An 18,537-nucleotide genomic window follows, 5' to 3' on the forward strand; every position below is an offset into this window, starting at 1 on the left:
ACAAGATTCTCTGAGTATTTTATAATATGTCCCATTTACAAAAAAACAAAACTCACTAAGTTTCACATACCAAGAGGAAGTAATCCTTTTCATGCTACCTAAATTAACACCTCTGGATGGACAATCAGAGCTCCCTTTAACTGTGGTATATAGAAGAAATACACCCAAACCCATCTAGGAAAACCATAGAACTGTGGTTCTCCCTGTGGATAAGGGAAAGTAACCTATTACATGGAAAAATTAAATTGCTCAGTCTACCAGGACTCATTTATCTTTGGTTCTTTAGTCTTCTTTTCTGATGAAAATTCATGCTTATGTTTCACTCATAATAAATTAAAGCAGTATGGAATTTCCCTTAAAAGGGACAAAACTGAGGAGGAGCCGGCACTGCTGGATGATCCTGAAAGGTGGGTTGCAAGATGCATTTTCTGTGAGTATGTGCAACCCTGGCAACCACCGCCAGCGCTGAGCAGAAAAGAAGGAACTGAAGAATCCTGATCGCCATCCCCAAATAGCATGGATATAGAAAGATTATATTGTATTTTTCCATGAAAAGTAAGGGGCCAGATTAACAAGAGGATATATAATGAGATCCAGCTCATGTTTTTGGTACAAGTATTGTCCTACTTCACAGCTGAGGAAACAGAGTGCCAGAAAGTGTTAGCTGCTCAGTCGTGTCTGATTCTTTGTGATCCCATAGACTGTAGCCTGCCAGGCTCCTTTGTCCATGGGATTCTTTAGGCAAGAATACTGGAGTGCGTAACCATTCCCTTCTCCAGGGGATCTTCCCGACCCAGAGATCAAACCCAAGTCTCCCGCACCTCAGTAGATTCTTTACCATCTGAGCCTCCAGGGAAGCCTAGCGTGCCAGAGATGACACAAATTAAACTAAGTCTTCACTGTACTCACACTACTAACTGACAGTATATAATTTTGCTTATCTGCTTTTTGTACGTCTTCTCCCCTAGAATGAGACTTTCATAAGGACACAGGCTTGGTTTTGTTTACTCCTGTACCTCTGGTGCCTAGGACAGTACCTGGGACAGAATAAGTGCTCAACACCCTTATACTGCAAGGAGATCCAACCAGTCCATTCTAGAGGAGATCAATCCTGGATGTTCATTGGAGGGACTGATGCTAAAGCTGAAGCTGCAATACTTTGGCCACCTCATGCGACGAGTTGACTCACTGGAAAAGACTCTGATGCTGGGAAAGGTTGGGGGCGGGAGGAGAAGGGGACGACGGAGAATGAGATGGCTGGATGGCATCACTGACTCTGTGGACATGAGTTTGAGTGAACTCCGGGAGTTGGTGATGGACAGGGAGGCCTGGCGTGCTGTGATTCATGGGGTCGCGGAGAGTCGGACACGACTGAGCGACTGAACTGAACTGAACACTAAAAATGAAATAAACTGAAATCATCATCCAGTCCATTCCACTGCTTTAGGGGAGGACTTTATAACTAACACTGGCTTGGAGATACTCTGTCATTCCAGAAGTCACTAAGTTCTTTCTAGTGACTTGTTGTTTATAACAATCTCATAAAATGTATTTGATTGAGTCAACAATAAATTCAAAATAACATAATAATATGCCCACATGTTTAAAGTCTTCTTAAAAGTATTTTATACTTTCAAATACTAATACCAGCTTCCCGTCTCCATGTTTTAATGACAAATGTATTCATAGCTATTTGATATGATGTGTCTTCTAAATTTACAGAAATTTAGTTTATGATGAAAAGATTAAAAGGGCATATACACACATTCACATTTCAGAATCTGAAATTTCATTTAGCAACATTTTTTTATTTAACAGAAGTCCATTTGTCCTCAGAAATCAACAAAGGCATGAAATCATCTAGACATTATATGAAATAATCTAGACATTCAATGAAGCATTGATACTATGGGCTTAAGAATATAGTAAAAAATGACCTACTTTGTAAAATTTCTAGGTGCATTAAACAGTGAATGTAATTAATACATTTATCAAAGAACATATTGTTAGGATTAAATCATAAAAATAACTCATGAAAAAAATAAAATTGAGTAGAAGACAACACAGCCTATAGTATCTTTCATATTCTATGTGTACTGAGCTTGAACTCTATTTCTGAAGTGGTACTAAACACATTCTTGAAGACTGACGATAAAGGATGCCACAGAGGCAAATGGCTTCCACTGTACAGACTGTCAAGGATATAAACACAAGAAAATCCTGCCTTGCTTCTGAGCAGGAGCCATTTAGTCTCTTCTCTATAGATTTTCCAAACTATCCGTTAACCCCGGATGCCATATTTTTAAATAATTGACAAGAAACATGATCAACACTGAGCATCAGTACACACAGTATCCACCAAAAAGTCACTGAAGACCGGTTGTCTTCTGAAAACACTTTCAAATATGTATATTTTTCAACTTCTAATTCCTTCTTCAATACCACTTACCAACCTTTTATTTTCAGTGTCTTCTTAACAGAAGTGCTGGTAGAAAACTATAAACCTGTTGGATTGAACTACTGTAATGTAGGAAAAGGTGTAGTGGAAGAAAAGGAATAGCATCAATTTAGTAAGAATAAAAAGATAAACTGCAAAGGATAAAAATCAAAACTTGTCATACCAAGAAACAAACCAATATCTAAGATATCCGTTTACTCAAACTATGAGGAAATCTGTCAAAATAGTTTAAAAAAAAAGAAAAGAAAAGGTGGGGGGTGGGATTGTTAAGGACCAAAAATGTGATTGGAAATTCAGAAAACAGTATCTGCAAGTGAAATGCAGAGGTGAAGGAAGAAAGTTGGAAACGCAGTTAGAATATATAAGCTTGATTAATTCCTGTCATGTGGTGTCAGGATAGTGAAAAATATGAAAAGACATCAAATATAAAGCCCAATTGAGATAAGACTTCTGTTAAGAGGGTTCATAGATTAAGTGGTTGCAATATATAGATTTCTAAATAAGAAGATCTTATAAACATAAAAGAACTTCCTCATTTATCTTATAATTGTTTCAGAGGAAGGATGATCATAATCTATTTCCTTCCTTCTCCTCTTTTCCAGTAAAAGTAAGTATATATGCATATTCTCTTAATCTTTCTTTCATATTGAACATTCTTCAATTTTTAAAAATTGGAATTAGAGTAACCAACTAAGAACAACTTGCTATTGTTTTGAGTTCAAAATGACTTTTCATCTGAGATATTTTGTAGTCTCTCTAGATGTAAATATAAGCCATGAATATTTAGACACAACATTTAATGATCTTAGATAAAGCTTCCAAAGATGAAGCTCATACACTGATGTAAAACTTAGGCCCTGGGGTGGAAACCAGATTTGGGAGAAAAGGAATGTAATTCTTGGTTCATGATCCCACCATCATCAGAGAGGTGAAATTCTCACTTTGATGATGAATTTTTTAAAAAAATTCTTATCAACCAAAAAAAGAGCCCTTATCAAATGTGTACTACCAGATAATATATAACGTGCTGAAACAACAAACTAAGATATTCATGAAGTCTTCTTGGATTTGCTACTAAATTCCAGGCACTATTCAAGGCACTGGTAATGCAATGGCAAACAAGACAGACAAAAATCCCTGCCTGTGTTCATATTCTGTTAGAGGAAAATGCAAAGTAACCAAAATAAATAAGCTTTATGGTGTATTAGGAGGTGATAAAAGCTATGGAGAAGAAATAGAGCAGAAAAAAAATGTGAAGACTCAAAGGGCCATGTAGTTTTAAACAGGTAAATCCAGAGAGTTCTAAGAAGGTAACATCTGAGCAAAGATCTTAAGGAGACAAGGGGAAAAGTTACAGAGATATCTCGTGGAAAGAGGCAGGAGCCACAGAGAATGACAGTTTTGAGGTGGAGGAATTCTTGACAAGTTCCTAGAAGTGCAAGGATGACAGGAAGATAATAAAGAGTAGATGAAAGCTTAAGAGATGACCTAAGAAAAATCAAGGTCGAGGTGAAAGAGTACAGTGTCTAGGACTTCAGAAGCAAGAAATTACTTAACAGTTATGTTGGCATTGTACAGGTAATGATGCCAGCCCAATCAGAAAGTATGTTCTTCTGCTATCCTGGTGCTTACAAGCTTTCTCTCAATCCTCAAACATCAATGTAAGGACCCTGGTTTTTACTCTTGCAGAGGGTTTTTCAGAAGAATGAAATCACCTGAGCTCATCCTTGCTAATGTGTTAGAAATTGACTGTAGAGGGCAAAAGCAGAAGCAAGGAGACGAGTTTTCAGATTATTATTCCAGGTGGAAAGTGAGGTCTTGGAACAAGGTACTGATGATGAAGTTTAGAGCAGTGGACAGAGTGTGGAAACTATGAGCTAGCAGATTGGATGTGGTTCTGAGATTTAAAAAAAAGAGAGAGAGCGAGAGGATGACTATAAAATTTTAAGCCCTAGAAACTGGAAGGTTAAGACTGACTTAGGTGGGAAGGCTATAAAGAGGAAGCAGGTTCAGATTAAATTAAAGAAATTTAGTTTCATCAGTGTTAAATGCAGTATGTCCATTAAACATCCAAATAAAATGGTTAATAATTTTCTAGCAATAAAGTCTTATTATATGTATTTTAAAAATTTTAGGACTTATAAATCAGCATGCAAATATTTCAGCCCTATGCAACTGAGTGAACTGTATATTTATGTGTACAATGCAGCATTTTTTTTCTCTAAAAGATTATAAAGCATATACAGTTTCCAGTGGATATTTTTATGTTTCCAGTTAGAAAAATGGGAATAAGAGCATCTGTGTGTGCTAAGTCCACTGAGTCGTGTCCTGTGGACTATAGCCCACCAGGCTCCTCTGTCCATGGAATTCTCCTGGCGAGAATACTGAAGTGGGTTGCCATTTCCGCCTCCAGGGGGTCTTTCCTACCCAGGGATTGAACCCATGTCTCCTGCAGCTCCTACATTGTGTTGAATTCTTTAAGGCTGAGCTGCTGGGGAAGCTAAAGGGGAATAAGAGCATATCTTATCTTCAGCGAAAAGTGATTACTCAGAGATAAGGGTTTTGGTGCTGCTACACATCACTGCCCTGCCCATCATGTCCCAATGACCTCTTCTCTTGGTATTTAACTCTTGATATCAGAAACTCAACATTTTGAAATCATCTTCTGTATTTAGAATTAATGCTACAGTTTAATGCACTTTTAGGCGATAAGAAGTGCAGGCTGTATCTCTGGCTTTTTGAGTATTCTCTGGTCGCCTGGGTTTATTCCCACTCAGAATACTTCTCCAGTAGCTGCTAGAAAACTTGGGTTTCTCCTGACAGAGCTGGGGAAAGAGGCAACTCTAAGAGACATGATAACCTCAAAAGCTGTGCACAGGAAAATCATCTGCATCTCAGCTAAAGTCATACATCAGTTATAAAGGATTCCATATGTCTCTTTCCCTCATTAGATTATTTTTCATCCACAGATAGGATAAATGAGGAAACTCACAGAAGATACAACTGTGTATTTATTGAGTAGGCATTTTTTTCAAGTTAAACTGAACATTTTATTTTACTTAATATTTTGAACCAGAATTATTTTTATAGGGTTTATTTAAATCAATGCTTAATAATTAGTTTTTTGTTTATTCCAATAACTTTGCATGAAAATGCTATTTCACTTATTGATCATTCTCACTGCTCCATGAGACTTACAAGTTAACTTTCTTCATTCAAGCTCTCCTTTGAAGGCTTGTCTAGAAGTTACAACATACTGAAAATGTAATTTTGATGAAATTGTTTTTCCCTTTAACCCCAAACATACAAGTATCAGACAATTTCAGGTGTCCTAACCAAAATGGCTAACTACAATTTCTCTCAAAATGAAATTACTGTTGTCCTTTTTTAGATGACATTTTAGAAATCTCCATTTCACAGATGCAACAGACCCACACTACAAAATTCAACATTTACCATAGGCAAAATAAAGGCTTTTTTAAAAGCAGAAATGTATATTTATTCAAAATTATATCATTTATAATATTGTATTATAATAAACAACTCCCTCAAAAGGTCAAAGGTAGTTGAGCCAAATAGTAAAGAGTATGCTTAGTATTCTTCTTATTTAATCCAGACAGTTTTGAAAACAAAAACTACTTAGGTTGGAAAGTTTCATTTATCTTTTTACAGAAATATGAAAACTGAAAAACAGATTTAGAAACAAGACAAAGCTTTGAACCTTTGTTATATGTAAACCAATTATAATCCATTGCAAATTTTTAATACGGTTTAGGATTTGTTCACTCTTAATTGTTTTGTTAACGTTTATTTTGATTCTCATCTAGGTCCCTCTCATTCACCACAAAAACTAATTTTGACAGAATAAATGCATCAGTATCATTAAGGACAAAAACATATGCATGAAACTTGAAACTAAGTCAAATACTGACCAAACACCGTCTAAACATAACAATGTCCACGATTTATTATAAAAGTGCATTTATTGTATTTAATACCTATACTTATTTGGTTTCTAAATATATCTTTTTATTTCAACAGTACCATTTGCACTTCCTTAAAAAAATAGTACAACTTGGGTGTTCCAGTCCAGTGAATTGCTATTTTATATTTTTTTTCCTATGGTACAGGGGAATAAATTTCTACACAGCACAGAATAGATTCCACAGTATTATGTCCATGTATGGGGCTAACCTATAGATATTTACAAAATAAAAACCTCAATTCATGAAAAAATTTATATTCCTTAAGTTGAGATATAATAATGTTTCGAATCCAAGCCTTCTTTTGTATTGATTATTTTCTCCCTTTTAAATACTAATACTGCTGGATATGTGTGTGTGTGCTGGGTCATGTCTGACTCTTTGCAACCTCATGGACTATTCCCCACCAGGCTCCTCTGTCTGTGGAATTTTCCAGGCAAGAATACTGGTAACACTGCTAACTAGTTCTAATAACATATTAGAAAGCATTTTTCTCAACTAAAATAACAATTGAAAAAAGAAAAAAAAACAAATCCTTTTCACTGCTAAAGATAATTACACATGCTACCCACCTAGCCAATCCTCTATGTTTGTTCTAATATATTTTAGATAATCTGCTGCTTCTTACATGATCTAATAGCCTCATAAATTTAAAATGTATCACTGTTTCTTAGACCATATATCTATAATATCTATATAGCACATATAAAATGGAACATTTGCCTATTAGCTGATTAATGCAAAAAATATAAATACCAAATCTGAACGTTCACACATTGTACCAGAGCTCTGCTCCATTTATTTTGTGTGTTGAAAATCATTCTGAAATATCCTCATAACTGAAGGCAGTGTTTCAAGTAATCATTAATAAATACATACCAAATAAGAAGCCAAAGAAATATTATTAACTAACCTAACCAGCCACACACTTAAATAAAACAACAGAGGACCATACAACCTTTCAGCAGGTTTTCTTGATAGAAGTTCTCTAAAGGTATGTCCATATGATTTTGGGTTATTTGCAGAAGAAAAGGAAGTCTGTTCCTAAAGACACACTGCCATGACTCGAAGTTTCTTTTCGTGACAAGTCATAAACATATTTCTTGATGTCTAAAACAACTCTGCATTTTCTGGATGCCTTAGAAGGCCTCTGTTTCCTCAGGAATATTAAAGAAACTTCAAATGCTTAATTTAACAATGTGACCTAGTTAATATTAAAAAGAACCCAGCTGCTTGGCTCTCCCACTTATGATTGTATGAATTTCCAGTATTATAAAGTAAACAAGGATATTACATGGAAACACTTAAGGAATGTCCCTGCTCACACCTACGCAAACCATTATTGAAATAAAAGTAATCATGCATGCCCATTTCAAAAACTTGCTTGCAAAACTCAATTTAATACTGTACTTTCGTAAATAATGTTTTCAAGTAACACAATAAAGACTTAATACTATACAAGAAAGCTCAAATCAAGACCTCAAATATCCTTCTTCAAATGATATCTGTATTTCACCCTTATAATAGAGATGCAAGTATTTACTTTTTGGAAGAGAGAGCAAATAGAATCCATATTCTATTATCACTGCTTTATTCCATTTTAAAAGAGGCACTTCATATTTCTTAGAGGATATTTTTATGATAATCTCTTCCGTTAAAAATATCAGTCCAAAAAGTGTGCAAATACCACTGAAAGCATAAGGAAGCTACTTATTTTTAACCAGCATTGGAAGCAGCTGCCCCTGAAAAATTGGAGAAAAGAAATAATACCAGATGTAGAAGATAGGGAAGGCTGAGTGAGGGGAGTAAATGAATTACTGGCCTATTCCAAATCAAATGCAATGATTCTTTGATGTCTACAAAGTTTAAGTAACAAGATAACTGAAAAGTAAAAGCACAGCTGTCAAAATAGAAAGGCAAATCATTAGGGCAAATAGTGTAGTGTTTGTGTCTGTGTATGAGTGGGGACGTACTATCCAAGTAAATCGAAAGAATATAAGGGTGCTTATTTATTACGTTATGTAACAGTAGACATAACCACAAAACACAGAAAATCACATGATGAAAAAGAAAACTCCCAAATAGTGTCAGTTAGCTGGTGCTGAGGGGAAAATTCATAAAGTCGATCAAATGTTCTATAAGCAGCTTTAAAAGATTACTGAAAGTTTTTTTTCAGGCTGAAGATATCATAGGCAGACTGAACTAGATACAGCAATTTCAAACACAACATTGTCATTTGTTCAGGCATTTAAAATATTACACAACCCAGACAACTCTCAATTGCTCATTTTAAGGAGAGCAGTCGAGTAGCAATGTCAATGCATGGTTCCAAATGTTGGGTAGTGAGAGAGTGTGAATGATACTTATAAGTGGGTAGGTATACATATAAAATATGCCTTCCGAGTTATTTTACATATGACACTAGCATATGACAGGGGGAAAAAGCCGGCTATGCTGGTTAACATCCGAAGCTGGTAGAATTCTGAATTTGGCAATAAATGGTGCATATCAAAGAAACTCATGAAAATGAAAAGTTGACTGGCCTTCTGAACTTAGTTTGTTTCATTTTATTCCAATGCATCATACTGTCTAACACTTGCTTGTACAGTATATAGAGCCCAAGGCTAGTAGGAAGGAAAAAAACATAGAACACCTTGGTCAGGGTTCTTAGAAAGATTAGAGTTACTGTGGCTTTTTCTTCCAGTGCATTCCGATCTCTATAACATTTATGGGTAAAGCAGAGTACCTGACAGTCATTATTCTTCTGCACTTGATTGGAGGTTGGCATTTTAAAGGTATCCTTCATTCTTAATATCTATGTGTATTTATGTATTTTTACAATTACTAGACAGTTCATTGGTGACACGGCAGAATAATGTACTGATATTAATGATAAGATTCTGGGCTGTAGAATTATAACTGGACTTTTTAAAACTTTTGGCTAAAAAGTATATAAAGGCTGCTACATGCCTTTATTTCTGTTGGTTTCCATAAGTTCCTTGAGATATTTTTCTTTCAAGACAATATTTTAATGGTAAAGTCTCAGTCTCAAAAATTACCACTCTGAAAAGGTGGTAAGAATCTTGCTTGTTCACACTAGAATTTGAAATTTAAAGTTAAATTCTTTAAATGTGCTATCCTTGCAAAATTTTTGTGAAAAGAAAACTTTAACATAAGGATTCCAAATCTAGATTTAAACTATAACATAGACTCTCAGATGCCCTCAGAAGCTTTCATTATGTCTCCTAGATGAAATATGTTCTTAAAATCTTTTCTGAGAAGAAAATGTGTACTTCCAGGATCATTAGGATAATTAACCTGAATTTGAGAAAAACAGTATTATTCTCTGTCACCTGATACTGTCTATGCTATGTTGAGACCTGTTGCTTTTTTTTTTTTTTGAAGAAAAAATATATTTCACTGAAATGGCACAGATACAAGATTGCATTACAAATTAAATTGAATTCCCTTAAATAAATTCACAGAAAGTCTGTTTCACAATACCTCATTTTCATTTAGTGGAAGTGGCTTTCCAGAGTTAACATCTCAGACAATAATCTATAACATCTCTAAGACCATTGAATATGCATGATTTATTTTATAAGCCTGTCACATCACAGATTTACCAAAGCTCAGTAAAAATATATATGTGTGTGTGTGAATATATACATTTTTTCAACCAGTCACAAGAATTAGAAATTAGCCCCTTATCAGTACTTGGCAACTTTTATGTTCAAAATTAGCTGTCAAACACTACTCATGTATCGGTTCTCTTTCTCTTGGTCAGAGTTTTTGGGATAAAGTTCTTAAAGTACATCAGACAGGCATATAATGGGTCTTGAGGAAAGGACACATTGTGAAGACAGCAGTTTATAAAGAATCAGCTCTCTTTCAGAATTCCACATCTTATTTTGGGGAACACATTTTTTCACAAGACTCCAGGAACTAAACAACATAGAAGAGTTCAAGTGTTGAGTTCACCAGGTTATTTGCCATTTCTTGCCTCCCAAATTCAAGGCCAGTGATAATCACTAGGGTACATTTTCTGTGAATTGAAAATCCCTAGACAGGAAACACATTTATCATAGTAATATCCTGGAATCATTTAGCTCCCTGTGCCCATTAAACGTACATTTGAGTATGACAGAGTTTCAGAGGAAAACAATGAAACAATCACTATGATAGCTGAAATATGGCTTCATAGGAAACAGGGCTACATTTAATTAGCTTCAACTGTTTATGTGTCTTTTCTGTTCGTGTTATAGTTCATATCACTGGCATGGGCTCAAAAGCCAATCTTCCAATTTAAGTTACTACTAAAATTTACAAACTTGACGTGAAGATTACATTGTATTTACAAAGAACTTGGCACTTACAGAATAAATTATTGACTTTTCTTTAAATCCAGACCAGGGCACCCATGGTTCAGGCAAATGGGAAAGCCTGATGCCTTATTATATATTATGCTACATTAACATGAATAAGTTTCCAGCTGGTAATTCATCCACAGCGCTGGCCCTGGTGCTGAAAACATGTACCTTCCGTTTCTAATCCATGGAGAGGGTAGAGAAGCTATCAGTCCAGAGAGAGCAAAGGTTGCATGTTTTCTTCCTCATTTTTATCCATGCGTTTTAGCACTGTAGGATCCACAACTGATTGGGATCTGGAAACGATAAGGCAATGTCAGCGCATTACTGCCAAACAATCACATTCTCTCCTCTGTCTTTTCTCCTTTATTACTTCTCTCTTGGATGTGGATTAACTTCTACATCAAGGGATTTATGAACTGAGAATGCCACACATTGAGAGAGACACACACTCACAGTGATTGTTTCAGAGGAAACAACCCCCTCTGGCCTCTGAATAAAATAGTGCACAGCAGAGGATTCTAAATACACAATAACAGGCTTAAGTTCTCATCTTTACAATCAAGAAGAGCCTTTTCTTTGAGACTGAGAACTTCTAGTACAGGACTGATGTATTCCAAGAGAATATCACCAAAAGGGAAAATTATTATGGTGAATTTACCATTATGAGAGATGAAGTAGAAATAATAGGAGCCTTGATTTCTGGCTTAAAGGACTCTATGAAACAACTTCAACAGGAATGTGCTTTTTTAACCATCTTTTTTTAAATACATAATGAGCACATTAGGACAAAATCAATATTTCAATATGAGTTTTGTTAAATTTTTCACTAGAACATCTGAATAAAATCAATCTTATTCTTAAAAATCTATGAAATGGTTTAAAACTTAAAAAAGTTTAAAACTTTAAAAACCTCTCTTGTTTAGGCAGCAGTACTTTTGGAGTACTTTTGGAGCAGTACTATTGGAGAAACAAATAATGTGAAAACCCTTACATATGCTTTTGATAGCAGGTGGGAATTACATCTCAATTCATCACGAGGAAACAACATGAAACTGAGGAGGAAAGTCAATGAAACGTGGTACAGTGGTGGCAGGAAGCTGCCATCTAAGTGGGTATGGCATTAAAGAAGCAGCCGTCCTTTTAAATTTCTCCTCCGTAATGAATATTTCCCCTGCTGCTGCATTCCAGCCATTTGGCTATTGCTGGGACAATATGCGTCTTAGAAGACCTCATTAACTTTCAAAAAGAAAGACTATAAGTGAAAATACAACCACACAAGACAATCGAAACGAACAGCAATGGAAGGAATTATCAAAGCAAAAATAATTACAAGATTAACTGATAAATCGACTCTTTCATTTAAGGAAACTTAAATTCATTTCTAAAGAGAGAATGAAGAGGAAGGTGAGAACAGTTATATCAGGTTTATTTTATAAGTCATTTTTACTGTTTTATCTCAAGAATAGGTAATTAGATGCATAAATCAGAATGGAGACTAATCACAGTTGAATACGGTGTGTGTTTGTGTGTGTGTGTGTGTGTATGTGTCTGTGCAGAAAAGAGAGAAAGAAAGAGGGAAAGGAGCAATGATAATTTATCTTAGAAAACAGTACATGAATAAAATACACTTTAACACAATTGACAATTGCACAAAACACTTAATAATTAGACCTGTAACATTATTTTTCTTAGACTCAACTAAAATAATTGGTTCCCCAAGATGAATCCATGCTAAAATATGCAGAGGTTCATTTAATGCCCTGCACTAGAGGGTTAACCTGACGACTAGTGCACACTGGACTATAAGTTCCATAAGCAGGGACTTTAGCAGTGTTTCTCCTTGCAACAGACACAATGTGTGTCACAGAGTCTGTCACACAGTAGGACTTCAATGTCTAAATTCTTATCCAATAAATACTTTCCAAACTGAAAGAAGCTGGATGTCAAGCATTCAAACTGGAGAGTGATGAAGACAAAGCAATTAATCCCGTGAAGAAAAAAATTCTTTACAGAAAGGTTATTTTAAAATCTCACGAAGTATACAAATGTTGAAAGTGAAGTCGCTCAGTCATGTCCGACTCTTTGCAACCCCATGGACTGCAGCCTACCATGCTCCTCTGTCCATAGAATTTTCCAGGCAAGAGTACTGGAGTGGGTTGCCATTTCCTTCTCCAGGGGATCTTCCCGACCCAGGGATTGAACCCAAGTCTCCTGCATTGTAGGCAGATGCTTTGCCATCCTTCAGTTCAGTTCAGTCACTCAGCCGTGTCCGACTCTTTGAGACCCCATGAATCACAGCACGCCAGGCCTCCCTGTCCATCACCAACTCCCGGAGTTCACTCAAACTCATGTCCATCGAGTCGGTGATGCCATCCAGCCATCTCATCCTCTGTCGTCCCCGTCTCCTCCTGCCCCCAATCCCTCCCAGCATCAGAGTCTTTTCCAGTGAGTCAACTCATCGCATGAGGTGGCCAAAGTATTGGAGTTTCAGTTTTAGCATCAGTCCTTCCAATGAACACCCAGGATTGATCTCCTCTAGAATGTACTGGTTGGATCTCCTTTACCATCCTTACCACCAGGGAAGTCTGTTGTTGAGGTACATCCTAATAACATTAAGTACACACCAAAGCTCTTCAGACAGCATAGAGTCTACACATTTAGCATTTGCTATAATGTTCTATTAAAACACATTTGTACACACACACACAGACACACACACACATACACGTCTTATATATTGTTACTTTCCTTAACTACTTTGGTGGTTCAGACAGTAAAGTGTCTGCCTGCAATGCGGGAGACCTGGGTTCAATCCCTGGTTTGGGAGGATCCCTTGGAGAAGGCAATGGCAACCCACTCCAGTACTCTTGCCTGGAAAACCCCATGGATGGAGGAGACTGATAGGCTACAGTCCTTGAGGTCGCAAAGAGTCGGACACAACTGAGCGACTTTACTTTCTTTCTTTCTTTCTTTCTTTCTTTCCTGGCAATTTTAATAAAATATTTTAAATTGTAGTGCACTATTCAACCTGGGATTAAGTTTCTAGTTTGTTTTTATCATGCAATACAGACATTAAGCTTGTCCAATTATGAACACTGCTGGCTCCATATGCAGAGAAATTCCTCAATAAAGTAAGACAGAAAGAAACAATTTCTGATTAAGATTTTTTTGGTATTTAATTGTCCCAAGCGTACTGTTGTTTTAGTCTAGACTTTCTTTTTGCCCTCTTGTACAAAACAACAGGGTTATTTGCACACGATTGGTTATTGAATTGGTCTTTTAAAACTACAATAGAGGAAGCTGTCATTAACTCATAGAACATCTTCGTCTCCAGGCTCTGCTTTCTTTCAATGAATAACTTTTTCCCATAAAAACCTGTAGCTTAACTTTAATTATCCAGGTATCATTTATTCATTTATTATGCATTTACAATATTGTGCTATACCTTAGTGTTTGAAAGACTAGATTTTGGCTAGAAATGGAATCCAATTCCACTTCCTATGATTTACTAGTTCCGTGACCAACTGGAGACTATTTAAATGTCCTAAGATTTTGTTTCCGTACTTGTGAAATGAGGAAAATAACATCCACATCATACAGATGTACTAAGGATCAAGTGCAATAATGCATGCATAATCCTCAGCATTAATTCTGGCAAATAGCATATGGTAGCAAGCCACTCCAGTACTATTGCCTAGAAAATCCCATGGATGGAGGAGCCTGGTAGGCTGCAGTCCGTGGGGTCGCTAAGGGTCGGACATGACTGAGCGACTTCACTTTCACTTTTCACTTTCACACATTGGAGAAGGAAATGGCAACCCACTCCAGTGTTCTTGCCTGGAGAATCCCAGGGACGGGGGAGCCTGGTGGGCTTCCGTCTATGGGGTAACACAGAGTCAGACACGACTGAAGTGAATTAGCAGCAGCAGCAGTTAAAGAAATGACTTACAGAATACTACTGCCTGTGTTCCAATATTAGTATCGTGGCTTTGTAGCTATGAAACATGTAGAAGTTACTTACCTTCTCTGTATCCAGGTTTCCTCATCAATAAGAAGGATACAGTATCACCTTATTAGTTGTTTAGAAAAGCAAAGGAGTTGATACATACAAAACATTAGATAGGGTTTGACAGATAGTAACAACAGATGCTGAATATTATTTAATAAAGTGGAAGCACATATTACCCATAATCTAATGAGCTTTGTATTCTTTCACTTGATTTTGCTATCTCTCCACAAATTTACACAGAACATAATCTTCTTCCTATCATGCTCAGTTGCACAGTCATGTCCAACTCTTTGAGACCCCATGGACTGTAGCCCGTCAGGCTCCTCTGTCCACGGGATTTTACAGGCAAGAATACTGAAGTCGGTTGCCATTTCTTCTTCCTATACAAGAAGCTGAATTCACCCAAAGGAACAGTTATCTACTGCTCATTTGTGAAGGAATGATTTTTCCCCCTCTCAATCTAAAAATGATATAAAACTAAAAAAGAAAATGAAGGAAAAGTGGAATCTAGAAACAATTTTCTCCCATCCTTGGTGGGGAACTGCTATTCCCTGCCAGAGAGAAGATAAAAATCATGTGAAACAACTCTCTTGATCTCATTCTTCAGGAGTTTTCAAATAGAACCATATAAGCTTCACAGCATGCAAAACCTATACCAAACAAAGAGTGTCTGAAATTCCAATCGGCCCAAGTTAGAAGCAAGAAACTCGGGGTTGGGGAAGTCATCATGCTATGAGCCAAGTCTGCAGGGGACAAAATGGCCTAATTAATTGGAAAAGAGAAGCAGGATCCTAAAAGACTTCAAAAGGTGGTTTGCCGGAACCAAATCTAAGATGATGTCAATCAATTAAAATAATGTGCTTAGAAGAAAGAGCTAAGTATAGAAATAGAGAATTATGAGGATAAAGGTTTAGAAGTAAGGAGACTAGTTTTAAGGAGCTCAATATGAGTCAGCAATGTACCTTGGCTGCCTGAACGACAGCAACAGTGAAAACAGTAAACGGAGGAAGCCAATGAGGTCTACGCTGCAAAGACAGGACTCTGGGATCTCAGTGGAAGCAGTGATAGCATTAGATGCCACCTCTGCCTTTCTAAACACTGCACTTCAAAGGGGCCACCGACAGACAACAGAGAATTCCTCCATTCATTTGACTGGTACCTCGTGAGCATCGTTTGTGCAGCACACTCTACTCCAGGCACTGAAGATTCAGCAGAGAACAGGATAGACAAAGCCACTCAAGTCTCCCTGAAGCTTACGTGGCAGGATGAAAGGGATAAATAATTAAATCAAATCGATCATTTCACAGGCTAATAATGAGCTATAAAGAAAATAAAGGAGATGACTGATTAGAAGTGGCTAGAATGCAGAGTAGAGCTTATTAAGACCTGGTAACTAACCAAAAGGCCTTCTGGAGGAGGTGACCTTTGTCTGGGGCCAGCCATTGGAACATAGAGGAAAAAGACATTCCAACCAGAGGCTGAAGGAGTATAAAGAAAACTGCTGTGTGTGAACGGTGGAGAGAAAAGGGAGATACACTTGGAGGAAAGAGGTAGGCAGAGTCAGATTATGCAGCATATTGTAAGTCACAATATGAAATTGATTGTATGCATTGTACAATTACCAGTCATTAAAAATTCAAAGCAGAGAAGTGAAACGATCTGAGTTACATTTTAAAAATATTATTTTGATTGACACATGGATAATAAATGGAGAAGGATAAGGGTAGAGGCAAAGACAGCAGGTAAGAAATTTTGGAGGAAGTGCAGGTGATGAGGATCCAACTAAGGCTGCAGAGGATGTGGAGAGAAGTATGCTCAGAGGAAGGGACCGCCCTAGTTAACAAGTCACAGAGGAGGGGCTGAAGGAAATAAGCATCGCTAGCTGGCAAGGGAAAAAACTGAGGACACCTATGAGAGCTGTCTCTGAATCTTCCTACAGCTCAGTTCTAGAGTGAGGGCACTCTGTGTCATGCTGTCACAGAACAGCAGACACATTCACAATGTGAAAGACTCTGTACCTCACAGAATCCTGTTCCATTACATATAGACTATGTGACTTTGGGGATACTATCTGTTTAATAGGGTTGCTATGAAATTTAAATGAATTTTACCCAAAAAAAGTACCTGGTAAGGGCTTAACTCAGGGCTTCCCTGGTAGCTCAGCTGGTAAAGAGTCTGCCTGCAGCGCAGGAGACCCTGGTTCAATTTCTGGGTCGGGAAGTTCCCCTGGAGAAGGGACAGGCTACCCACTCCAGTATTCTTGGGCTTCCCTCGTGGCTCATATGGTAAAGAATCCATCTACAATGCAGGAGACCTGGGTTCTATCCCTGGATTGGGAAGATTTCCCTGGAGGAGGGCATGACAACCTACTCCCATATTCTTGCCTGGAGAATCCCCATGGACAGAGGAGCCTGGATGGCTATAGTCCATGGGGTCTCAAAGAGTCGGACATGACTGAGAAACTAACCACAGTACACAAGGGTTTAACTCACGAGAAGTTGGTAATAAATTATAGATTGTAATAATTATCATTATTAGGATTTTTATTTTTATCAGAAGGAACATATTCTTAGGCAACGGCTTTTAACCATTTTTTCTTAGAAAACTTTGAGAATGTGATGAAATATGCCTTCTCTCCAGAAAAAAATGCATTATACACACAAACATACACACGTATATGTGTGTGTATATGTTAGCCACTCAGTTGTGTCTGACTATTTGTGATCCCATGGACTATCCCACCAGGCTCCTCTGTCCATGGAATTCTCCAGGCAAGAATACTGGAGTGGGTTGCCATTCCCTTCTCCAGGTGTCCTGCACTGTAGACAGAATCTCTACCCTCTTAGCCACCACGGAAAAATATATATACATAGTCTATATATATTATATACACCCACACATATACACACACAGTCTTGAACACAACTTTTAGCACTTAACAGTCTCCTTTGAGAGAACATCAATGAACCCTTTTGCTGCTGCTGCTGCTGCTAAGTCACTTCAGTCGTGTCCGACTCTGTGTGACCCCATAGATGGAAGCCTACCAGGCTCCCCCTGTCCCTGGGATTCTCCAGGCAAGAACATTGGAGTGGGTTGTCATTTCCTTCTCCAATGTGTGAAAGTGAAAGTAAAGTTGCTCAGTCATGTCCAACCCTTAGCAACCCCACGGACTGCGGCCTACCAGGCTCCTCCATCCATCGGATTTTCTAGGCAATAGTACTGGAGTGGCTTGCCATTGCCTTCTCCGAATGAACACTTTTAGCAGAGCATAAAACTCAAATTAGGAAGACTTGTTTTAAAGGGAAATGAGTTGAGAAGCCCGAACTTCATTTAAACATAATCTTGTTGATTAATGGAGAAATTAAGCTAGAGATGTCATTGACCTTCCCATTTTGTCCAAGTTGTTGTGGAGCAATCTGGGAGAGAAAGGCGTCTCACACACACAGACACACACACACACACACCCCAGCATCAGCAACAGCAACAATAAAAGAGGTCACTCTAACATAACAGGTTTGTCACTGCATGAGTCATTGGTAACTGAAAGACCAAAAGATTGTCATCAGAGAAGGATGTAAGACAGTGTTGGGGATGACATACAAGATGCTCTTGGGTCCTCCCTGAACTAGGTGAAGAAAAATTGTAGAAGCTGTGGTTCCTATATTTCCAGGATGGGAAATCAACCAAGAAATAATATTTGTTGCCATTATCCAAATG

General features: G+C 37.4%; 1 protein-coding gene across 1 annotated transcript in view; it reads right to left on the bottom strand.

Annotated features, from left to right (window-relative positions):
- Window positions 1-11,016: 11,016 nt before the first annotated feature.
- Window positions 11,017-18,537, bottom strand: part of CLVS2 (clavesin 2) — a 74,450-nt gene continuing 66,929 nt past the window's right edge. Inside the window, exon 5 of the mRNA XM_055433467.2 lies at window positions 11,017-11,104. Within this exon, the coding sequence (XP_055289442.1) occupies window positions 11,017-11,104 (88 nt within the window). The remainder of the gene's footprint in view (window positions 11,105-18,537) is intronic.

This window comes from Moschus berezovskii, chromosome 10, assembly GCF_049115385.1.
Source record: "Moschus berezovskii isolate FMDL1 chromosome 10, NW_MosBer_1.0, whole genome shotgun sequence".
Classification (NCBI taxonomy): domain Eukaryota; kingdom Metazoa; phylum Chordata; class Mammalia; order Artiodactyla; family Moschidae; genus Moschus; species Moschus berezovskii.